Below are 25,946 nucleotides of genomic sequence, written 5' to 3' on the forward strand. Positions count from 1 at the left end.
CTTGCACTACTGTACAGGAAGTCCCGCCTACCTTCCTGTAAAACAAGCCGATTGGCGCCGTGGCTTGTCAATCCATAAAAAAGGAAACCAGCTCACCTATTATAAAAGAGGGTGCGGCTGTGTTGCTGAGGTCAAAGTACAGTCCTGCAGGCAGAAGCTTATTTTAAAACAGGTTGTGGCATTATGGTTGAAGCACTGCATAAACAGAAGAGGCCCAAAGCAAGAGAACACTTGGCTTTGATATTACTATAACTTTTATTTTCTTATTGAAATATAAAATAAAAATCTAATATATTTTTTTTATATTTTGAAGATTTAGTTTAAAAGTGGCGTAATGCCTGCACAGGAAGGCTGCAGGTGCCCTTGAAGTAAGTACACTGATTTTGTGATAATACCAGACAGGAAAACAGTGGCGGGGGGGCTGACTGCCATAATAGGATCAAACAAGTTATTTGCATCCTGCGGTGCTGTGTCTGAAATAGCCCGGTAGGTGCAGCTGGCCATTGCCCCTATTCGAAGAACAGAGTTGTAGAAATGTGATGAGCTGAGGAGACAGTTTTTAGATTGAAGTGCACGCTTTAACTGAGAGGTAACTTGCAGGATGATCTGTAAGATTTGAATAGTCTGATTTTCTAAACCGTAATCACACTTTCATTTCTGGCCTTTAGGTATGATGAGAACCAATCAAGAACCTGATCTGTTAAACCGAGTGAATCAGATATTTTCAGTATCCTCTTTCCTTCAGACTGCTCGTGTTAAATGTCACAGTGGCGATTTCTTAGACTGCTCAGTCTGCTAGTTATTGTAAGCACAATTTATTCGCCATTAGAAGTGCAAACTGTGCTTTAAGAAGTGAACAGCGGTTAAAATCCGTTTATGTCCGTCTGTCTGTGACTTGCTGGCCCGCTGCATGCTGAACACAGAAACACCACCAGAGGGCAGAGAAGCTTCTTTTAACATCTTCAGTGAAACAGGAAATCAAAGAACAGACTGTCTCTATAGCAGAAACCTTTGGGTATCAGTGGTAGAAACAGCTCAGCTGGAAACATTTTCATGTCTAGTTACTCTTCTATACTACTCCAAGCAAAATATAAAACCATTATATCCTCCTGAAACCCAGCCTGTTCATTTATGTCCTCTGTAATGGATTTTTAGGTCCATTTGAGCTAACGCACCAAGTCCAGGAAATCCAGGTCTTTCCAGTGATTTCTCATGCATTTCGGTGGCTTCTTTTAGCTCCAACGAGACAGGAAATCACAAAAAAATTAACTGAAAGATACTTTTTTCCTTCAGTTCTCAGGATGATATTACATTTCTATTCTTAATTTAATTGTTACTGTAGTAGCTCTATATTACTCTCTTCCTGGGAAGATGTTTTCCACTTGTGATTAATCTTTCTTACTGTCGAATGATGTTCACACTTGCTGATTATCAATTCATCAAATGCATTTAGCAGCACCTAGCTGCTACTTACACTCTTCATTCATGTGGATGCAGTCAGGATGTGCTCAGTTTCACTGGACTGCAGAGAGTCCTGTGAAACGTTTTGGTCACATGATTGTAGCTCCTACTAAAATGAGATCACCATCTTCCACATTATTCCTATTATGTGGGATTCATTGTTAACATTGATAACACAGAGAGATAAAACCCTGAGGCACGTATGTAGGGCACTCCCACATGTAGGATTACAGGCATAATGACAGCAGGGCGGGAAATGGTTGTGCAGTTATTATGAACAGAAAAGCTTCCAGTTTCAAAGCATCTCCATCCACTTTCTTCATGCTCATTCAAATATAAATCCATGCCTAGCTACAGTTACATCAATATCATTAACTGTTTGCTCTGTCCAGCCCATCTCCAAATAAACAAAATCATGTCTTTTTGCCACATTTAAACCTGTATATTTGGGTTTTTTTCACAGTGAGTTTGACCTGATTATTTGCAGCACCAACTGTGTTGCACCAACAATACTTTTTTTTTTTTTTTGTTAAGAGTGCTTTGCTGCAGGGGTATTTTAAAAGGATTATGTTGTCCAAAAAAATGGGGACAGGAGCTTTGTCCTCAACCCTGTGAGCTGGACAGGCCCCTGTTTGAGAGGCCATCTGGTGAGGTTCTTCCACGGAGAGTCACATGTCCCCTCACAGGTCCAGCAAGGCAATCTGCTGTCCAGTATTAAAATTGGTTTAGGAGTGTCTACAAAAACAGCATGAGTGGAGAAGTGTGGTGCCTCTAATCATTGAAGTAGAGCAAATAAATGACGTATAAACAGTGGCAATGGGTTAAAAGAGATTTTGTTGTAGCATGAACATGTTCATACCACAAAATAAGCAGCTGGAAACAGCAGTGTTGTCAGTAAGCGTTATATAAAGTGTTTTCCAAATTAAATCGTTTTAGGTCAAATTTCCCAAAGCTGCCGCTACAAATTCACAGAAATGTTAAACCTCGACCACAGTGAAACAGATACGAGGTTCATCTGTTAATAACCCCTGAAAACAGAACTGCGTACCAAGGTTTTTGTTAATGAGCTGTCAAAGGGTAAATCTGGATTAGCGGAGGGGAAAAAACAGCTTTTAATGAGTTTCTATTTTTGTGTGTTGCTTTTAGGTGAACATCGCGACCTGATCCACTGCTCCACAGCTTTCATCTGAAACAGATGCTTGGTAACAGATCTGCCTGTGCTTTTTCGGCATCCGCCAATCAAAGGACAGCCGGCCTTTCACCTGTGTAACCTGAGCCAGCATGGATGGAGTCATGATGAATTTCCAATCTTCAATAGAAACTCAATCCCACCGATGTCACTGAAATCACAGTCCTCGAATGAGACCTATCATTATGTCTGATTAATATTAATTAGTGAAAATCTTCTCACACAGCAGATTTTGAGTAAAATATGTGTAAATAATTCTTTGGAAAAAATATCTTGGAGTGAGCGCTGCACTAAGTCTGTCAGAGCTAAGCATGACCCACTTTCTCCTGTGTCCTGTGAACACCTGCACGACACCAGCATATCCCCACGCACTCATGCACAAGCAGCAGTTAATGCTGCCTCAACAGAAAATAATTTAAGAGCTAATAGTACGAGTCATGTGCATTTGCTGTGTTAAAGATACACCTGAATTATGACTTGCATGAAAACAACCTTTGTTTGATTGTGTTAATAGACGACTTGTGTCTTGTTTTTTGCCCGAAAATAATCCAGCAGAATTAGTGAAATGTCAAACATGTGGACAATCAGTTACTTTGACAAGCCTTTTCACACCTTTTAAATGTGTCCATACTCACTCGCCTACAGTAGAAATGTCAGTGATCGTGTAAGCATGTTTATTCAAGCGCTTGTACTGAGAATAATGGGCTGTGTAAACGAGACCACAGAGCCCAGTGCAGGGTGAAGCTTTTTTTAGCAGTTCAGAGTGACCCAGACAGCGTAAACCACGAACGAAGAAACAGCAGGGAGGGAGGGGGGAGAAAGAAAGGGATGGGACAGGGGGAATATAAATGAGACTAGAGTAAGGGAAAAGTACTGGGCGGATGTGGTGTTGCAGATGCATAATGCCTGAGCACATGTGAGTGGGTGTTGGGGAGCAGCAATGAATGCTGCGAAACAGCAGGGAGACGACGTGGAGTTGGAGACGACTGAAGGTGAACAGCAGAGATGTGTTGCGAAAGGGTGCTGACGTCAGGCACCAACGGTCGAGAGAAACAACAACAAAAAACCCAAAACAAACAGGAGATATGTTGTTTGAGGAAAAGGTTTTAAAGAGAGGCTCTTTAAGGCGAAAGGAAGGACAGTGAGAACAATCGCTGATCATAAAAAGGTCCAGTGGTTAAGACAAAGAGGAATATAAGACTGGAAATAAACTGTGTTTGTAACACCTACACCACAGTGAAATGTTTAGATTTTTTCAGCTAATTGCTTCTTTGGAATCACCTTGCTGGTGCACAAATACTATTTAATGCCTGTCAAACAGTGTTATCTTTAGAATTTGTTAGGTAAAGAAATGAAACGAATGATGTGTTTCTGTGACAGGTGGGGTAGCAAAGTGCCCCTCCTGTACTGACACATAACACTGGTTTATTCCTTGAGTTAGGGGGCCAACATTAGGGGGCCAACATGTGGGCCAAACTAAATTTAGACACAGGTTTAGAGAATAAACACAATCAGACAAGGAAGGAAGTAAACCTAAACACAGGATAGAAACATGCATGAACTTCAGCACTAGAACACAACCAAGACTAAAAGGCTGAGCAAACTGAGTGCACCTGTACAATAAACACAGCTAAGAAATACAAAATCAGAAAGCAACCAGAGCACCTGGACATGAACTGGAATCTTGAACTCCAGGCTGATCAAAAGTCCTGTGGTGCATATAAAGCAAGAACAATGCTGAATCTACATGGGACTGTTGGTTCATTTGCTAACAAGAGAGGGTGGCAGCAGCACTGTGACAATAGTGCCACAGGTCTGAAAGGCTGCTGATGCAGGCTTAATAACCCTCAACCCCTAAAGACCAATCGTAATGCTGAGTGGAACCCTGCTGTCCAGTTAGCAGATGGCCTGCAGCAGAAACTGAGGCTGCGTAGCTTTGGTCAAGGGCAGCTGAGCATCAAACATTTATTTTACAGTTAATGCCCTATGCCTTGTAAGTCATCACAGGGTTCCTATTATCTTCCACAAGACCAGGTGAGGTAAATGTTCTAGAAGCTAAAGCGGGTACAGCCACTTTGGTGATTAACAGTTTTGATTTAACACAGATTATAGGTTCATTCCTCTCCTTCTTACGGGATGCCACTGGAACTTCAGTTTGCAAACCGGAGAAAGCAAAGTATGGGGGTGAGGGGATGCAGGAAAGAGATGGCAGAGATGAGGCTTGTCTGTCATATGATCCTGGGGTTGCTGTGGCAACTGCTCCCAGTAGTCAGATGAAGGTGTGTCAAGAGCATCGTCAAGTGAGGAAAAAAAGGAGAAATGTGTGAGAGCGAGCTTGTCTTGTGTACTTTGATTCCGCCTTAACCAAGTCTGCCGCACAAGAATAAACCTGCTTCTCTTACACTGCAAAGGTCATGTTCGACTTTTTTGTGTGTGTCAATTAAAACTGTTAAACAGGATTCTGGCCTCCGACAGAGTTTAAAAGCAGGTAATTACACTCATTTGCTATATTCAATCAAAATAGAATAATAATAATCGAATAATGTCTTATTATTAATGATTATAATCATTAATAATAATCCTTCCATTTAAAAAGAATCTGATAATGATGCAGACATGTCAAAGTTAAAGCACAGGAAGCGGACATGTGGGAGCAAAATAAATCCATAAACTCAGCATGAAAAATGGCCTCTCAATACTATCTTCTCCCCCTATCTCGGTGGTAATAAAGAATATTCTGCTGGATGGTGCATGATTTATGGTCCCCTGGGTGACTCGGTCTGCTGCAGTCGTGTCGCACGTCCACGTCTCAATAGAGAAATGACCACCCACCTCATGACTTACAGTTTCATCACAGAGATAAAGCTATTAGTCTGAGATTACTGCAGTGGAGTCCATGTTGGGAAATATTAAAAATAATCTCTGTGTGAATAGTTACTGGGTATTTTTAGTTCCTAAACTGGGTTTTACTGACTTTTACAATCATTTCTGGACAAGAAGGCAACAATAACACCTCATCGCCTCAGCCTGAGGTACAGGTCTAACAGGAACAAACGCATCAGCCCAGAGTCATGCAGAGGCTCCAGTCTGGTTTCCAGCTGATGCTGAGTCATTTCAATTATTGATTACTGTTGATTTATTAATGCTTATTTATTGCTGAGTAATTTAAAACTTCTCATGTTTCCCTTTCCTGTGTCTTTGAAAACAGTAAGATTATCTGCTTATATGCTTTTTTCTGCTCATATACTGGCTCCCAAAAATCCTTTTATCAAGCAATTTCATTTGTGCAGAGCTAAAAAAAAATTCATGGTTAATAGGTAACTATGAGCAGTCTGAGGGGTGGCTGTTCTCCCAAGGAAAATGTCAGAATAAGCCTGTGACCAGCAAATGTTTACGCATGAGACGGAGCGTTAAGAAAGCAAAGGAGGTGATGAGGTGAGTCTGGTAGAGAGCCAGGTCAGTGTGGATGAAGGGGTCTGCAAACCTGACCCTGACCTGAATCTTGGAAACCTGTCCTTCACTGTTTATATCAGGTTTATAATATTACTGTTTTTTGTGCATGACCTTTAATAAAAGCGCAAAACTTTGTTAGACACCACGTTAATTTGAGCTTTATATGGTTGTTTTCTTTGTTTTGTTGCCCAGATCTGCGTGTGATTATTGTTATCAGATATATTTTTCTTAAAATAAACATTTCCTATCAACGCTGACTCTTCTCCGCTATAAAACGCACATTTCAACATTTTGCTCATTTCATCATAATACTGCCACCAGAAACCAGGCTCATTGAGCTCTACCTTAAATATGTTTGTTTTTTTCTTTTTCCTGAGCACTGTTTTTCAGTGTGCCGACCGGTCATGGCTGAACGGTTTCAAATTTCCATCAATTGAAAAGCGAATGACGAAAACTGCGTCAGTCGGTCGTTTCCTCAGGTAGGAGTGGATAACCTTGACAAATCCGCGCACGGTTGTAGCCCCCTTCATTCACTCGGCGTCCTTCTTCCGGCGCAGAGATGCCGTGATGGATCTCAAACAAGTGAAAGAGTGGGGCGTGTTAATTTGCCACTGTTGATAATGAGAGCCACTTCGTGCGTCACGGTGCGCTCTCCACCCTGCACGTCAATTGTTGGCAGTGCAGCATGTGATGCTCCGTCCTGCACTGTCCTGTGAGCGCTCAGTCAGTACCACAGCCGCACACACACATACACATGCTCGTGGTGGATGTATTCATGCCTCTCTCCAGATATTCTCTGACAACTGCGATCGCTTAAGCCCGGATTATACTGCTGTACAAGACTCACGGTGAGAAACTCTTTTCCTGCCATTGCTTCATTTAACATTTCTTTCTGCTTAAAAGTAGTTTTAATTGTTCTGTGTCATACCTGAGATGCTTGCCAACTTTAAAGAGAAGTTGTGTTATGTTGCGAACAAAAAGGCATCAAGATTCAAATGTGCTCCGCGACGCACGCAGGTCTGGGCTCTGGAGTGACCTTGATTCTGCTCAGGACGAGCAGTGAAAACAGAGGCAGAGGTATCGCTGTCATCACCAGATGTCTCACCTGGTGCTCCAGACAGTGATCTCTGTCGTAGTGTTGATGATGGAGATTTTCACATCCTGCATGCTTTCAATTCACACAGTCCCAGCCTCTGAGGTCTAATGCTGCCATTTGGCCATTAAAGACATGCGTGCTTCAGACTTTTAACACTTTTTACTTTGTGAAACAGCTGATTAACCTTTAACTGTGGCTCAGACTTGTAGAGCTCGCTGATAATCGCAGGATCAGCTGATCAATGAAGTCTGGACATCTAATTGAGACTGATTGCAGAAGCTGATGTATACAGGGTTGCCTCTTTATAATCAAACTGCATTTTGCGTTGTGTGTGACACTGTCAATAAGTAACAGCACCTGTGTATGACTGTGTACATGTATCACTAATAACCACCTTCTAGCTAATAGGTGAGGTCCTTCATCCTTATCTGCAAATGAATATAACTTTTAACACACCGTGGTCTGTTTGTATGTCTTTGACATACTGCTTTTCATATATGCTGGTATCTCTTTTTAGCCACAGACTGTTGGCAAGAAACAGAAATCCAAATCATGTGTTTTTACTAGACTGATGATGCAGCTTGTATATCTAAAGCCAGGCCAGGTTGTAACTGTGCGGTGAGAGTCTCTGAAGGACAGCACAATGAATGACCTCAGATAAAGCGAGCCATACCCAAAGGTTTCTTCCAACCTTTTGCTGTAGTATGAAATTGCTCCACACAGACTCGGTCTTAGCCTTAGCTGGAGTCATCTGAACTGTGTGCTGATTTTTTTTTTTCCCAGAGGATTATTGGATGGGTTAGTTGATGTTTGCTGTTTTTATTTTTCCAGTGTTGGCCCCATGATGCAGTCGCTGATTGATATTACGTATCTACTGTAGCGTGGGATTGAATGACAAGACAGAAAAGCAGCACTCGGGTGGTTTTTACAGTTAATGCACACAGGATTATGAAGACTTGTGAATGGCTGCGCTTGGATTATTACATCATGGGATCATCTTGTTGTGCACAGAGGAGGAAATCTGTTTTAGGGATGTTTTGTTTTTTGTGGGGGGGTTTTTCTTTAGGACAGTAAAAGCGCATCAAGAATATGTAGGTTTGTTGTTGTCGGTAGAAGCTCTAAGAGGGTTTGTGGAGCATTTAAGGTCTGCTGAATCGGCTGATACGGAGGAAGCTTGTTTTAGGCTGATGTAAGCAGTGACGATGAGATCTCGGGCGCATCACTGCTGTAGCATCACGTGAAAGGTAGAGCACCTTCATTCAGCTCAAGTGTGGAACTAGAAATATGAGCTCACAATCACAGAGAATACTTTTTCTAGTTAATTTCTTTTTCTTTTCTTTTTCACTTCAGACCTCATATTTTGCAGTTTTTGCATCTCAATTGGAAAACATGATGGAGAAAAGAGCCCACTCAATAAGTAATGAGTCTGTGCAGGCCTGTGATGTGAATAAGGAGAACGTATGAGGGCACTTCATCCAAAGCATCGTGTTTACTTCCTCTATTACATTTGGGTTGAACCAACCACTCCCTCAAAGAGGGGTGGGGATGGATGTTGGCGCAAGGCTCCAGAGGATTAAAGGATTTACATGAAAAAAGCTTCACCAAAGTTAAGCTTTTCAGAACAGGGAAATTAAATAGAACAATTTGCAGGATTGGGAATTTTTGGGACCCGAAAACATTGCATGAGATACAAAGAGCTGCAGTGAGGGGCTTTGTTTCCGTTCCAATCACTGGTGAGCTTTTCTTAAATTCGGATACTGCATACAGTTGCAAGAAAATGGTAAAATGGTAAATGACCCGTATTTGTATAGCGCTAAGAATATGTGGAAAAGTCCTAATAAGCATAACCCAAGCAAACAACACAACAAGACCATTTATTTTTTAGTTAACCGATTCAATATTACGTCCCTATGTGGCAAAGTCGTGTGAATCTTTGCTTTCAGTATCTCAATGTGACCCATTTAAGTGGCACGAAGTGCAACTAAGCATTTGCCTTAACTATTGATCAGCCGTGTGTGATGGTGTGGAGAAGTGCACCCCAAAGCTCAGAGCACATTGCACTCCAACATCTCTGTGAGTTTCCTCACATGAGCGCCACACTTCTGGCCCTTTCACAATACTTTGTGTTGGTAATTTAAAAATATAAACCATCTATTGCTATCATGACTCAGTTTTTCAGTTTCAGATGTCTTGACATTTTTTTCTTTTAGAATTTGCTACCATAACTTAGACTTCATGAGTGCTGGCCCAAATGCAGAAAGGCCTACATCTTGACACAACAAGATCGTGTTTTACAGATGGGATAAGGTTCTTGTTTTTCTTTTCATATGAACCAAATGGTTTTTGGTGTTGTGCATCCACAAAGTCTCCTGACGTTACCACACAGCCCTAAAGGCTGTAAACGGACAGCAGTGATGTTGTCTTTGCAGCCCTGCATTCCTCTGTATTGTTGTTCTCCTGGTGGCAGACTCATAAGCATGTCCAATAGCCAATGTGACATTTAGTTACTTAAAAGTTACCCTGGAATCACGTGTGACCTCTCAAAATGCCCGACTGGTGGAGTCTAAATTCTTTAAAAAGGATTGTTTAATCCTCTCCAGCCTGATGAGCATCAGTCATCTTTTTTTCTCAGGTCCTCGGGTGTTCAGACAACTCATTTCTTCACGCCACGATTCACTTCCTTTTAGTGCTTTTCAGACTATATCAGAGGTCTGATATTTAAATGCTGCTCAGAGTCCACTAACATCTCAGCATCATCGCCTGTTGCTTTTATATTCAAATTTACTGCTAATACTACTCCTCATCACAAACGTATAATATTGGATCAAATTCTGCAATTAATCAATGTGACTGGTTCTGCTGGTTTCTAATTTTTTCCTTAAAGACTTGTAGTAACCTCTGGTAATGCTTTAGGTCACATTTATGCAGAAGCATAATAAAATTGTCCCCAAATCTTATTCGTACAGCTGTCTTTGTGACAAATTGTCTGTGATCCTGTCTTTATGGTGCCATTCTTTATTGGCTCTGGAGAGATATAACCATGTGTTACAATCCAGTGGCTTATTAGGAGGTTAACCAAGCAATAAATGGGGTATTACTTGTGTCAGCTACTGTACAAAGTGTTATTTAACGATCACAGTCAGGAAATTAGACTCACCAAGGGCAGAAACCTTCTACTATTTTATTCACAACGTAGATGCTTAACGTTGTTATCATTTAATAATACAACATCATTACTAAATTAAATGTTATGATGTCCAAACACCATTTTGGGTGCGACTATCGCTCTGTTTTGTTTTTCTGATGCAGGACTGAAGCCAAGAACTGAAATCCAGCAATCGCTCTTCAGCATCGCTCTTCCTTTCATCCCCACCTGACGTTTGGCCTCCGTCACTTCTTCCCGTCTCTCGCTCTCTGTTTCTCTCTCCACTCGCCCCCACCCCCACCCCCCTCCTGACCCTCAGCCTCCCTGATGCCTAAGAACAGCAAGGTGACACAGCGCGAGCAGAGCCATGAGCACGTCACAGAGTCGGTGGCTGACCTGCTCGCACACGAGGAGCCGCTCGACTACAAGAGCAGCTCCCTGAATGTCGGAGGGGCGGCGGGGAAGAAAGTCCCTCAGATAGAGGTCCCTGAAAACGATGGGCGACCCGCCTGGAACAGCAAACTGCAGTACATCCTGGCCCAGGTGGGCTTCTCTGTGGGCCTGGGGAACGTGTGGCGCTTCCCATACTTGTGCCAAAAGAATGGAGGAGGTGAGTCACAGGCAATACTTACAGCATTTACCACATATATACATTCTTCTTTTTAAATATGATTCATAACAGCCTGTCTGGGTCTTGAACTCTTTCAGGCATCCTACTCATGAGGATTTTGCACTTAAATTCTATGGAACTGATGAGAATTACATTTATTTCTTCATTTAATTAATTAACTCCCTTACATGTTACTCCACCAACACTGCCAGGAAGTAATTTATTATCAATTATCATTTATCCACATTCAGTTGTTATGATGATGGAGAAATTAGTTTGTGTCTTTGTGGCTCAACACTTTTCTTTTGACACTTACTGTAGTACTTTTTCCCATATTTAGCAGGTATTTATATTTCAGTCTCTGTGGAACAATTTTAGTCACAAATCTTTACAAACCCAAATGAAGACTGAGGTTAACGATGGCTTTGGTCTGAGAACTCATGATGTCACATTCATTTTGTAAAGTTGTGTTGAGCAATAACTCTTCAGGCTTTCTAAAGGTCTTTCAAAGGTTTTATTTGGGCATCGCCTGCTTTTTTCACTCATTTTCAGTCGTCCTGGTTCCTCACAGTGTTCAGAGCGATGTCACTGACCTATGAATCGTTCAAGCACAAAAAGGCACATAAGGGGATGAACCAGTGTTTTGTCTACACATAACAGACAACTTAGCAAAGAACCACTTATAAATTGTATTTTTAGGCACTTTGTTACTAGCAGGCATAAAATGTATATCTTACATAATGTTATATGTTTTTATAATGTATACATTTTTTTAGTTGAATCTACAAAAGACATCAAAAAATAACTGGGCTGAAAACCAGTGGCAACGGGGTTATGGAGTGATGACTCCAAATTAGAAACGCTGTTTCAAAGAGGTGTTCAGGAGAGAGGTACAACAGTGAGTGTCTACATTTTCCCAGCAAAATATAAGAGGTTATAAATAACAAACTCTAATACAAAGAGAAGCTAAATTTCAAAAGTAAAAAGAACTAAAAGCTACAGATCCTACAGCCCAAACAGAAATCAAACATGAAAACCATCCAGAAGAAATCTTATAAATGAACAGAAAATAACTAATAATCAGCAAGAATTAGCTTAGGGATTATAACAGATGCATGTGGATATTAAGAAAATATTCTTGTTAACATTTTGGTATTGATCGCTCAGTCCTATTCGAGCAATGGGATTTGTTTTCTTTACAGACAAGCATGTTCGTTTGCCACAGAGAGAGCTGTTCATCTCATGACCTTGACTATCAAAAACAACACGACACTTTCATTCATTTCAGCCCTGCCAAGAGAGCAGCTGTACTGTGCATAAAGCAGCCAAGTCTAAAAATAGCTGCATTATTGATTACTATAGCCAGTAGGGCAGGCCAGGCTCAACTGATACCCTGGTAAACAGAGAGCTGTATGGAGAATGAATGTAACTGTATGAGGTTTTATTTTTCTCAGGTATGCATGTACTCTATGTAATCGGAGGCGCATGCAGTGTAAACTGGTGTTCATTGTAGGAAAAACACCTTGTCATCATGGGCTGACAGATCTGCTCTTGCTTCATTGGTTTAAGTGTTTTTAGCTTTACTGCTTGTGCCTGACTTACAGCATATACGTAGGATTTATTGCCTATAGGCCAGATTTACTGCCAGTAATCTTCCACCAGCACTTGCCAGGTTATGCGATTTGACAAGCAGGCATTTTTCATTGTGTAATTTGCTGTCTGCCACCCAATTACAGACACATTAAAGATCAGGGTTGCTGGCCGCTACTGATGTGTGGACTCCTCTCTCGTTTCCTCCTTTCCTCAGGACACGCCTTTCTCTTTCTCGTTCAGCATCCTCTGTCATTCTTCCTCCTCTGAGATGCCTATCCTGCATCACATTTTTTAGCGGCCTTTGGTTTCAACTAGCGGGTGATGAAGTGGATTTCAAGTTTGGCAAGAGACCAGAATCGCTCACTAAATTTAACTTCCTCTTTATTTCAGCTTTCTGGATTTAGCCTTTTGCCTCCTCTCATCTCTCTGCCTCATTACTCCACCGACTGTGAGATGCATGTACTACTGAATGTAATTCCCGCTTCTGATGTATTAATAGTACATGTTTGCCAGCTATAAGTCTTTATATCCAGGATGATGACTCACCCCTCACACATAAAACACAGTTGCGTCCTGATGATTCCTCTCTGGATTAAGCTCCAAAGGGGACAAATTCAGACATCCTTTAAGATTAAACTATATTTCAAAGAATATTTATCAATGAGGCTGAGTTAAACAAAACAAGTTTTATTCCGGCAAAAATGCTGTCAGGAATATACCAGGTTATGCAATGGGTATTAATTTTTACTTCTACGTTACATCTGCGACGTACCCTGTGTGTAGTTAGCAGAGGGATTGCTTTCTTTAACTTGATCTGTTATTTTCTATTTAAATTAAAAAATGAAGGAAATGGACAGGAGGAAACAAAATTACTGAACTGACCAATCACAGTCATTGTGGGCTGAGTCGAAATAGTTATATTTTCTAGAGAGGTGCATCTCAGATCTTAGGTTGGGCCATAGGTTACGGTGTGGGGTTCCAGAAGGGTTAGTACTTAAGACGTACAGTGAATATTTAACCCAGACACAAAATCCACTGTCAGTCTTCATCACAGCAACAACAACAGCTGCAAACCCAAAAAACTGCAGGTAATTTTGTCAGAGACACCCTCCATAACAGACAGCAGTGCATAGCTGCAGTTTAACAAGCTGAAGCTGCACAAGTCACCTTTGTAGGAGTTCTTAAGTCAGTGATCTGGCAAGTAGTCAGCAAACAGCGGGGATGCTCTCAATCCAGTTCATTACGTTTTTTATTTAGTTAATTGTAGTTTTAGTGGTGTGAGCCAATGGTTATTGGTTATTCACTGTAGTTAAACCAGATGTAACAGACAACAGAATAGAATAGAGTCGCCCTTTATTGTCACTGCACAACGAAATTGTGGGAGGGAAAAAGCTCGTGCGCCGCCCGGGAATCGAACCCGGGTCGCAAGAATGGGAATCTTGCATGATACCACTACACCAGCGGCGCAACGGTATACCGCTAATGGAGGCCCATCATAGCATAGCCCGCTTTACCGTGCACTTTATCCTATCGCATAAAACCCGAGAGCAGTGACTGAGGGTGTTTAGTGGGATCACGCGAGAAGTAAAAAGGTTATTTTCCCACAGTTTGATACAACTGTCCTACTTTTACTGTAGCAGCCAGAGGACACCCAGTGCTACCCATTAGCGTAGCACTAGCATTTTACAGCATGAAAAAGCTCCCTATCCAGGGGGACAAGGACTTGTGATTTCCTGTGTAAGTTAGCCAACCAAACAGCAACACTTTTTCCCTAGAAACACCAAATCTTTTTTGTTTGTTTGTTTTTTCAGGCGCCTATCTGGTTCCTTACTTCATCCTCCTCCTCATTATTGGCATCCCTCTCTTCTTCTTGGAGCTGGCAGTGGGTCAGAAGATCAGGCGTGGAAGTATCGGGGTGTGGAACTACGTCTGTCCCCGCCTGGGTGGAATAGGAATGTCAAGTCTGATGGTAAGCTGAGATGCTTCTGTTCCTGTAAGGAGTGTGAGACAGAGCCATCATCTTTTTAACTGTGAGCCAAATGTACACTCTTTCTTTAGCAGTGCTCTTAAAGTCTTTAGCGGCTCCATAGGAAGCAGTTTGACAAGTGAAGCATGGTGATGAGATCAAAGAGGTTCTATCTATTTATCTATCTAGTTAAAGTTATATCTTGATGCAGGTTTATGAAGGTATTGACGTATCTGAGAGTGGAAGGTAGTCTTACTTCAGAGCTGCAGAAGTAGCTATAAATATCTCACAGAAGATCACTGTTGAAAAGAGAGCACTTCAATTATTCATGCTTCCCTCAACCTTATTTAGCTTCTGAATGTCCTTGCTGGCAAGGCTGCTCCAAAGACTGACAGCAGCATTGGGACATGCACAAAGCACCTGCCTCATTTGCATGTTTTTCTCACTCTGCACAGATGATCCTCTGCACATGTGATGTCTATATCAAACCTGACATCACATATTTGTACCTCATTAAATGTTATCTGGCTGTTTCTGTCGCATAACGCCATCTATCTGTCTGTAGGTGTGCGGCTTTGTGGGTCTCTACTATAATGTGATCATCGGTTGGAGCATTTTCTACTTCTTCCAGTCCTTCCAGTATCCTCTCCCATGGAGTGACTGCCCAATCAGAAAGAATGGGACACTTGCCAGTGAGTTTATATGAACTTACTTTAGTGCAATACCAACATTTGTTAATTGACAGTAAACGCTGTTTCACAGATGCATTTCTCTCCAAAATCTCATGGTAGTCCCTCTCATTAGTTGTGCAGTTACAAAAGATGACTAAAGGATACTGCCTCCAATGCCATTCTGCTAGGATGGCTATAGATAAACAGGAATGACAGTTTTGTGCAGACACAGGTTGCCCAAAATGTAAAGCTAAAGTTTAAAGTGCAGCAACTTAAGTTTAGCTATGTAACATGGTTTAGTTATTCCAAACTGTGATATTTCCTGCATATAACCAAAGTTAAAGGAAAAACCCTGAAGACTGATCTGGACTTAATGTCAAGAGTCTCTTGGCTAAGAAGAGGAATTTGGGGATGGAAAAGCAATTTTCCTTTTAGGCAACAATTTAAAGAAAGGATACAAAAAGAGTTCGTATTTTTTCTCTCATAGGGTTCAGAAATTCACACATGGGTCTTTCAGACAGTGGGAACAAACAGCCAGTATGAGGATTAAGATGAAAGACAGTTTGGATTCTTGAATTCTCGTAAAACCACCAATAACTTGAAGTTAATATTTGGGCCACTCTTCATTACAACATCGCTTCAGTTCATTGAGAATTGTACGTGTTTGTTTATGCGGACGCTGCACCGGTCCGTCGTGGTGAAGAGGGAGCTGAGTGTAAAAGCGAAGCTCTCAATTTACCGGTCGATCTACGTCCCTACCCTCACCTATGGCCACGAGCTGTGGGTAGTGACCGAAAGAACGAGATCGCGGATACAAGCGGCAGAAATGAGCTTCCTCCGAAGGGTGGCTGGCCTCTCCCTTAGAGATAGGGTGAGAAGTTCGGCCATCCGGGAGGGGCTCAGAGTAGAGCAGCTGCTGCTCCACATCGAAAGGAGCCAGCTGAGGTGGTTCGGGCATCTGACAAGGATGCCCCCTGGGCGCCTCCTGGGTGAGGTGTTCCAGGCATGTCCCACCGGGAGGAGGCCCCGGGGCAGACCCAGGACACGCTGGAGAGATTATATCTCTCGGCTGGCCTGGGAACGCCTTGGTATTCCCCCGGATAAGCTGGAGGAGGTGGCTGGGGAGAGGGAGGTCTGGGCCTCTTTGCTTAGGCTGCTGCCCCCGCGACCCGGCCCTGGACAAAGCGGATGAAAATGGATGGATGGATGGATGGATGTTTATGAATAACTCTCTTAAGTTCCCATCGCAGCATTTCTCCCATGTTGAGGTCGGCACTTTGACTGGCTTTTTGCAGAGTCGATTCTTTTCTTTTTCAGACGTTCTGTTGTAGGTTTATTACTGTGCTGTGCTGTGATTGTTGTCGTGACCTAGCTGTGGCCAAGCTTTAGCTGTCGAACAGATGGCCTCACTTTTGACTCTAGATATCTTCGGCATATCGAGAGGTTCATGCCTCACTGAATGACTGCAAGGTGCCGAGGTCCTGTGGCTGCAAAAACAAGCCCAAATCATCACCCTTCCACTACCATGCTCGGCAGTTGGTTTGGGGTGTTTGTACTCACATGCTGCATAGAGCAGGGCGATATGACCAAAAATATTTATCACGATATACATTTGAAAATTTGCGATAACGATATAACTGACGATATAATTGACACTAGACAAAATGCTTTACAACTCCACAACTTTATTAGTGCAAAAAAAAAAACCCAATGTATTTTCACTTAAACAAGCAGCTGTTTTTTATCTGCATTAAAGTTATATAAAAATTTAACAGTGCAAATGCAAATTCCTTGCTGACAGTTTAACCAAAAGGCATTTCCAGTGGAAATTGGCCGACAATGAAAACAAAGGCACTGCACATTTGCGTTTTACCCATATTCTATCGTGATATTTCATTTTCTTATCGTTGCCCAACATTATACCGGTATTACCGTGAGCGGTACGATATGAGGTAGAGCTCTTTGTTTTTCTGCACTTTCTCTGCACAGTCTGCGATGAATTTGCTTGGATGTTCACTCCACGGAAGATTGTGGCATTGTGTTAATACACACCGGAACGTTCCAGTTTTTATAGAGGTGGTCACTCTTGCTACGTACTGTTGTTACTTACAGTCCTGTGAAAATCGTTCTTTTTCACATGACCGTACAGGAAAACTGTCTTAACTGCAGGTCACTGATGCATTTAATGCAGGCCGCTTAGGGTTTGATTTTTAAAGGTTCAGTATGATGAGAAAATCATGCTACTGATTTGGTGAAACATTGCAGATTGCACATAATTCTTACAGTTATACTTCAATGGATTGCTGTGTTACAAAGCTTCAGTCTTCATCAACACTCCTGAGCAGAAGACACAAGCTGTCTTCCCTTCACTACAACTTTCTGTCAAGACTTCACTTGCCTAATCCAGATTAAAACCCACTGGAACTTATTCGATTAGTGGTGATTATATTGTAAACCCTGGGGCAGCCAAAAACCAGCATGTGAATGACTCAGCAAGGCTGGCAGAAAGACGGGGGAAGCAGAGATTCATGCTGAAGGACGCTAATGCTGAAGGACAGCAGCAGACTGTAAAATATTTCACGGCCGCTGTGATGACATACACGTGGAAGCAAATCGATCAACAAACATAGTAAAGAACAACTTGATTCAGTTTAATTTGTGAAGCATTTTCACCTGCTTGTGCTTGACTTTTTTCTGTGTGCCGTGTGTGTCTCTGCACAGATAAAGCTCAGTAATACGTGATCATATTATCACAACACCGCTGCCTCTACTCTCAGCCACACACAGTATATTTCATTTCTTCAAGGTAACAAGTTAATACACTGTGAGGAAAATCTCAAGGGTTGTGACTTTGAGTTGTGTGTTTTGCATACCAAGTACACAGATGACCTTGTGTAAGTGAGAAATATAAACCAGCCAAATCTTGTAATACTGACCCCGAGCAAACATCCTCTGCACCAGTATACTCTCCTTTCGCTCTCCTCAGGCTCCCTGCAGTCTTTTCAAACCTTTTCTCTTCTTGCTTCCTCATTATCACCCAAATTAAACTTTTCTTTCCTGTCATCTACAGTTGTGGAGCCAGAATGTGACAAAAGCTCGGCTACGACCTATTTCTGGTACCGGCAGACTCTGAACACGACCAGCACCATCGCAGAGAGCGGCGGCCTCAACATCAAAATGACCCTGTCTCTGCTGGTAGCCTGGATCATTGTCTGCCTCGCCGTCATTAAAGGAATCGCTTCCTCTGGGAAGGTTGGGAAACCATGACACAGAAACATTTAGGAGAAAAGTGTGGAGGCTTGTTTTTTGCTGAATTGATGTCTTTTTCTTTTGCACCTGTACAGGTGATGTACTTCAGTTCTCTTTTCCCCTACGTGGTGCTGTTCTGTTTCCTGGTCAGGGGTTTAATGCTGAAGGGCTCAGTAGATGGTATCGCTCACATGTTCACTCCCAAGGTTAGGATGGAAGAGTCATTGTTCCTCACCTCTGTTTTTTCAACCATGCATGCTAACAAAAGCCTCTCCTCACATCTCAGTTGGAGAAGATGCTGGAGCCGCAGGTGTGGAGGGAGGCCGCCACCCAGGTCTTCTTTGCCCTCGGTCTGGGTTTTGGAGGAGTCATTGCCTTCTCCAGTTACAATAAGATTGACAACAACTGCCACTTTGATGCCGTGCTCGTCTCTGTCATCAACTTTTTGACCTCCATTTTGGCCACACTGGTTGTGTTTGCTGTGTTGGGCTTCAAGGCAAACATCATGAATGAAAAGTGTGTTGTGGAGTAAGTTGAACACTGTTTTTTTGGGGGGGGGGGGTTTGGCAACATTGAATGTAACCCCCCAAAAAAGAAACAAAAGTCCGACAGCAAGGTTCATGAGTACTGCATATTAACCAAAAATCACACCTCAAAGTTACAATCCCCACAGTCTTTATGTTATAAACAGTGGCAGTTATCCTTATTTTCTGTCACATATATGTTGTTACAGTGATGGATCCTCATATTTTCAGATACTGTGGTCAGTGCACGTGCGAGCAGTGCTTTCGAGCCAAAAGGCCCATCTTCAGATTGTTCTGAGTTCTTGGTTTCTGATGGTGTTTTTCTGTTCGTGACTCTATCTGATGTCAAAGACGGGGAAAGTCCCCGCTTGAAGACAAGATGATTCTTCTCAAAGTTTTAGCCTCATATAATAAATGTACAAACCTGCTATTCCAACTTATATGAGGACCAGACAATCAGGGGAAAGTTGAAAATTTAATTAAATTATGATGTCTTTTGTTTTTTTAATAAATTTGAAACATGCAAGCTACTCTGGTAGAGTCCAAGAATATAAAATAATAATAATAATAATAATACATTTTATTTGAGGGCGCCTTTCAAAAACCCAAGGTCACCTTACAAAAGAACAAAATTAATAAAAGAAGCAATAGTCATAAAATACATAAAATCAGTTAAAATTGCAAAGCAGAACTTGACAACAGATGAAATGAGCACTAAAGCGAATAAGCCAGTTTGAACAGAAGTTTTGAGCTGTGACTTAAATGCGGGAAGAGAGTCTATATGTCTTATGGCTGGAGGAAGAGAGTTCCAGAGCCGAGGAGCAGAGCGACTGAAAGCTCTGTTCCCCATAGTGGTGAGACGTGCGGACGGAACAGTAAGATGAATAGCAGATGAGGATCTGAGCGGGCAGGAGACAGTGGTGATAGGGCAGGGATAGCTCAGTGGGTAGTGTGGTCACCTCATGATCGAAAGGTTCCACTGAATGGTTACCCTGAGGTACCCCTGAGCAAGGTACCGTCCCTACACACTGCTCCCCGTGCGCCTGATTTGCGGCTGCCCACTGCTTCACTGTGTGAATGGGTTAAATGCAGAGAGAGTAATTTCTCCACGGGGATCAATAAAGTATACATTATTATTATGTATCTGGAAATGAGCATAATTTGAACTATGGGAGGAAGCCAGAGAGCTTATTTTGAGGTCACAGCACTAACCACTGCATGAAAAATGCATGTATCCATTTACTCTTTTAAAAATACATGTTTTTGGCACATTAACAAGTTAAAACTCCGTAAATTTGTTCCAAACGCAAAGTACAGGAGTAAAAACCACAATTTTTGTTGCGCTTTTTACCTACCTAATTATTTATGAGGAAAAAAATCACATCCTTTATAAAGAATATGAGGATACCAAAGTGTAAGCTAAATAGGTCTAAATTGTCTCTATTGTGATCATTTATTAAATTACTGAGTGGTAGGTGAAATTGTAAATGGATGTTTGTATCTAATTTAAGAGACAATTTAATCTAATTTAATTTAATCTAATCTTTAAGTAATTTAACAGCAACAGTTTTTTTTTCAAGAAATTGTACCTTACATGGCTTTTTGTCAGAGCATCAGTCAAGCAGTGTGGCACAAAATATGTATTGGATTCATTGTGATTCTGACCTTTTCTGTCTGCAGGAATGCAGAAAAGATCCTGGGATACCTCAACTCCAACGTCCTGAGTCATGATCTTATTCCTCCACATGTGAACTTTTCCCATCTCACCACGTCGGACTACGCTGAGATGTACGGGGTCATTAAAACGGTCAAAGAGGACAGCTTTCCCCAGCTGGGTCTGGAGCCGTGTGTTCTGGAGGATGAGCTGAACAAAGTGAGCCTTTGGCACACATAACTCAGCTGAATCCACAGCATGTTCTGTGTTTCACACCTCTCAATGTCTCTCTGCAGGCTGTCCAGGGCACCGGCCTGGCCTTCATCGCCTTCACAGAAGCCATGACGCATTTCCCAGCATCTCCCTTCTGGTCAGTCATGTTCTTCTTCATGCTCATCAACCTCGGTCTGGGCAGCATGATCGGCACCATGACTGGCATCACCACACCTGTCCTTGACGCCTACAAAGTCCAGAAGGAGCTTTTTACAGGTACGCCGCTCCCCAGCACCACCGCCACACTGACTCCCTCAGCCTCTGTGCTATTAGTAGTTGAAACCCCTTGCTCAGCACTTAGAAAGGATTAAAGTACATCTGGGAATGAGCTGCATTAGTATTTATGTGCTGTGAGCAAACTGAATGGAAAGCAGAAACAGGAAATAATAGCACTTAATGGCAAATAAAACCTTTTTAATTCTCATCTGTTTTTTCAAACTTTTTCCTAATCTTTTCTTCCAAATGAGCTCCAATTGTTTCTGTGTTTGTTTCAGTGTGTTGCTGCATCATCGCTTTCTTATGCGGCTTGTTGTTTGTTCAGCGGTCGGGAAATTACTTTGTCACCATGTTCGATGATTACTCGGCTGGTCTGCCTCTCACTGTAGTGGTCATCCTGGAAAATCTGTCTGTTGCTTGGATATATGGCACCAAAAGGTGAGGCTAACTACAAGATGCTGCTCAAAGCTGTGTATCAAACTACAAAAGTGTATCCAAGGAAAGGATCCTTACTGCAATTTGTTGTTCTTCGTCAGGTTCATGCAGGACCTGGAGGACATGTTAGGTTTCCGACCTTATATCATCTATTTCTACCTTTGGAAGTACGTCTCCCCTTTCTGTCTTATCGTTCTCATCTCGGCCACTGTCATCGAGATGGCCATCAGCCCACCAGGATACAACGCCTGGGTTCAAGAGCTGGTCAGTCTGTCTGTGTGTGTGTTTGTGCTGTTTTGGTGTAAAAGAAGTTTTCAAATGCTTCACTCAGGGAAAAGAAGCTAAAACATGACACGAAAACTGCTAAAATGTAAGCAAAATGTCCAACAGCAACAGTCGTATTTGACAAATTGTACTTCGTTTTTCACAGGATTGCATACCGTGTCTCTGTGTGAGTAAGAATAAAAAGCACAGAATAAATTCCCACCATTACACAGCCACACAGGGTGTACTTTGTAGGAGTGATTGGGGGGTTAGTTTTCACCTGGAACGTTTGAAAAGTGTTTCCTTTTCATTTCACCCCTCTGTCATTTTAGGCTCAGGAACGCTTCCAGAGCTATCCTCCCTGGGCTCTGGCCATGTGCTTCGCTCTTATCGCTGTGGCCATGCTTCCGCTCCCTGTTGTCTTCATCGCCCGACACTTCAACTTGATGTCAGATGGCTCTAACAAGCTGTCTGTCTCTTACCATAAATCTATGATGAAGGACATATCCAACCTTGAGGAGCAGGATGAGGCTAGATTCATCCTTGGAGGCAAACCAGGCGAGGCCCCATCATCAGGGCCAGCACGTAAACCCTTCCTGACACCTGGAGGAAACAAACCCATGGACTCCCTGTCTCCAAACATCTGCTATGGTACTAGCTACCAAAATGCTGCCATAAGCCCCACCACACCAACTACACCAAGCACACCTCTCACACCAGAGTCTGACTCTTGACTGTTGCCCAGCCTTGACAGACTCCCCTCTGACCACCCCTGTAGCACAACTTTACCCATGAGGTCTCCACTGGAGCTCAGCGCAGCTCCAGGAATCCTCACCACTGCCCTGCTAACGCCACAAAACTGTACGTAGCCATCCAGTTTATGAGCGCTTCCAAAATAACACGAAGGAACTTCATGAGAAGATTTCCAGAATGTTTCCAAGCATCTGGAAGTTAGAAAACAGGAAATAAGGGATGCATTTCACTGTTTTACAATAAACGAAACTCTGGAATCAGGTTGAGATTAACAGTGACACACTACATCTGTATATATTTAAAAACATCAGGTTAATGTGTTCAGAATGAAGTTCTGTGATCTGATTTTCTTTGCCTTAGTTTAAGGATCCCCTAGCAGACACCGACCCCATAGTATAAGGACAATGTCTGCACAGTGCAGGTAGTGTGAAAGAGTGAATGTAGTAGAGTTTGTGAGGTTCTGCTGGTTTCCTATGTAGCAATAATGGGTGTCAAAGCCATGTACCACTTAATACGCAGCAGGTTTTCTTTATATTAGATGTTATGCAGTCGACAAGGTGCAACTGAAAAGTTCCAAAACCATACCTGATTCAGATTTGGACAAATTGTTCTTCAAGGTCATGCTCAGCACAGCTGTGGAAAGTCCCATTTTCACTCCACAGTGTGCGCTGTGAATTCAAGTCACAACTAAACTCTACTGTAACGTCCTGAGGTGTCTGAGGAAGACATTCACAGCAAACCACCTGACCTGTGGTGTTTGCCACTGTGTGATGGCACACAAGGAATCAAAAAAAACAAAACACTCGACTCTGTATGTTTAAGAAAATGACTTTAAAGGTGAGCACTTCCAAATTAAGATCAGGTAACGTTTTTGGCCACAGACTCGCAGCTCTGTTCTGATGCCGTGAGATTTGTTTTCATAGGACTATGATTTGTAAAATATGTTAAGACGACTCTAAAGGCACCCGTTTATGTTCCAATCAGACCCCACATCCACCTCCTCCTGTAATTTGCGTGTAGAGTCTATTGTTGTTGTTCATTTTGTAAAAACAAAAAAAGGTGTAAAATCACAATGTACAGTATAGTTATAGTAATGTAACATACCTTTAGGACTCTGGGTTTTATTAACCGGGAGCTCAAACCACTGTTTCATTATCCATCACTCTCACGTCTTCGTCTCCGTGCTGTAGAAACACACTCATTTCAGTTTCTCCACCAAAGAGTTAAAAGTAAACAACAAAACACTTGAAATCTGCTCCAGAATAACAGACCTGTTACACTGGACTGCAGTGAAAGTGAACTACAACCCAAAACACAACGCGGGCACGAAGCTCGCAAACTTTGCTTTTCTCCTCCTTCAAAAAAGCACAAAGGAGATTTTGACTCACTGAGCACAAGCAGATTATTGGCTGGAATTGTCTCAAGCATTGATCCACATTTTAAAATGAACTCCTGCCGAGACATATTATGGGACACACAGCAATATATATTTATATTGGCGCACAAACTGTGTTAACTTTGAACAAAAAAAAAGAACTTAAAATAAGAAAAATAGCTACGGACCAAAAGATTAAAAAGCAAAAATTCCAATTCTGTGAACTTATCAGCCGACCTGATAGTGTGCACCTTTGAAAGCCTTAGACTCCTCATGCACAGACAGAAGTACACATGCACACACATACACACTGCTCTCTGTGTTACAGGGCCTGCCGTGGCGCAGCAGGGATTACGGTGATGGTCGCTGACTTGAGTTGAAACTGAGCACATTTAAATTCCTATTTAAAGGAATCTTTAATTTATTTTTTTATCACAATATTTACAGCCATGGTGTTTAGGTATAAATGGACTATATTTATATTCCTGTATATTTGCTGTTACGTAGGCGTGATGAATTACAAAGATTTATCTTTTACAAGCGTTTAGTATGTATACTGTGTATTTTAATCTTGTGTGACGCTTATTGAGTCTGTACATTTTAGAACTGTTCTGTAGTTTGTGGAGCTGATCGTGGACATGAAATTGATGCTGCACTGTGGAGCTGATGTACGGTCTTGTTTAGTCGTGTGTGTGTCCACTTCCGGTTTAGTGGTCTAATCGTTCACCGAAAGATGCTCTCAAAATGTCCTGTTAGCCAACAGGTTCATGAAAGGCTGTCTCTAAAATATGTTTAGCGTAGATGACACAGCATGCTAACATCCTGAGCAGATATCTTTCCAGATGTATACAAAACTTGCAAGCACTTTTTTTTTTTAGGTTGAACCACTCTGAGGTCACCCATTGATTTTGGACTTTGTTCAACTTTTTAATCCTCGGGTATTTGGCCAAGAGGGTGGCATGCTAAGTTATAAGCTAAAGTTAGCAAGCTTGCTACTAAGCTGCATTCATAATCTGTACAGCTTCAATGCACAATAATAAACACCTGCTAATAAAGCTCAACAACAAGGTTCCAGAAAGTAAATTTCTCCACAGGGATTTTAATTATGAGCTATAATGTTTTAGCCGTCTAAAGTAGACTCACTACGAGCTACGACATAATCAAACAATAGTGCGACAATTAGTGATGTGCGGATCGATACTGAAATATCGATTCCTCCGATACCAGTCATTTATGTTCTAGAATCGATTCTCACATTAAAATATTGATATTTTAGTAATTTAGGGTAAATTTGTAGTTTATCATTAACAGGAACACAGTGGAAATAACCTATTTCATTCGGATTGTCTACAATTGGAAGGAACTACTTCCTCTTCCATTCAAATAGCGCACAACTTCAGGTTTTTTATTTCTATATGATGAACTCTGCATTATTAAGTGATAAGAACAAGTAATCTGATGTCCTGTAATCATTATGACACTATAATTTGAGATACAATAAATAAAATACGTTTTTGTACAAGGTATCGGTATCAGATCAGTATCGTCGATACCACCCTGAATTTTACTTGGTATCGGATTGGAAAGGAAATCAGTGGAATCGCACATCACTAGCGACAATCTGCTCAATCTGCTCAGATTTCTTCAGATTTCAGGGTTAGGGTTAGGGTTAGGTTCCATGAGATGGAAAAGAACTACACTACCCACAATCCTAAATTGAAAAAGTGACATCTCTGATTATGGAGGTTGTTGTTATCCAGATATATTAGATTAAAAAACATGTAGCCAGCACAGAGTCAATAAAAGGGAAATTTATCCATAGAAGCAAAGAACATTTTTCATTTTTAGTGCTTCAAAGGTTAGCATCTTAACATGGGAGCCTATAGGGATTGACTCACTTTTGGAGCCAGCCTCAAGTGGCCACCAGAGGAACTGCAATCCTGGAGGTTGCTGCTTGGGTGGTCCACACCTTTGCAAATTTATTTAGGGGCAGGTGAAAAATTGCTGATTCAAAAACAC

The 25,946-nt window shown here is 41.8% G+C and overlaps 1 protein-coding gene and 1 non-coding gene across 2 annotated transcripts; one reads left to right on the top strand and one right to left on the bottom strand.

Annotated features, from left to right (window-relative positions):
- Positions 1-6,626: 6,626 nt before the first annotated feature.
- On the top strand, positions 6,627-25,548 carry LOC146709634 (sodium-dependent neutral amino acid transporter SLC6A17-like). Its single transcript, XM_085456684.1, has 12 exons — positions 6,627-6,951; positions 10,509-10,954; positions 14,359-14,516; positions 15,079-15,205; positions 18,255-18,436; positions 18,529-18,639; positions 18,720-18,961; positions 20,638-20,830; positions 20,908-21,100; positions 21,379-21,538; positions 21,637-21,799; positions 22,132-25,548. The coding sequence occupies exons 2-12, from the start codon at positions 10,672-10,674 to the stop codon at positions 22,531-22,533; spliced, it is 2,214 nt and encodes a 737-aa protein (XP_085312810.1). The 5' UTR covers positions 6,627-6,951; positions 10,509-10,671; the 3' UTR covers positions 22,534-25,548.
- trnag-ccc (transfer RNA glycine (anticodon CCC)) lies at positions 13,944-14,014 on the bottom strand. Its single transcript has one exon. It is a non-coding gene; the product is annotated as a tRNA-Gly (tRNA).
- Positions 25,549-25,946: the final 398 nt, after the last annotated feature.

Source organism: Copadichromis virginalis, linkage group LG5 (assembly GCF_057382275.1).
Source record: "Copadichromis virginalis isolate Kocher_CV1m ecotype Utaka linkage group LG5, C_Virginalis_male_GT1.1, whole genome shotgun sequence".
Taxonomy (NCBI): domain Eukaryota; kingdom Metazoa; phylum Chordata; class Actinopteri; order Cichliformes; family Cichlidae; genus Copadichromis; species Copadichromis virginalis.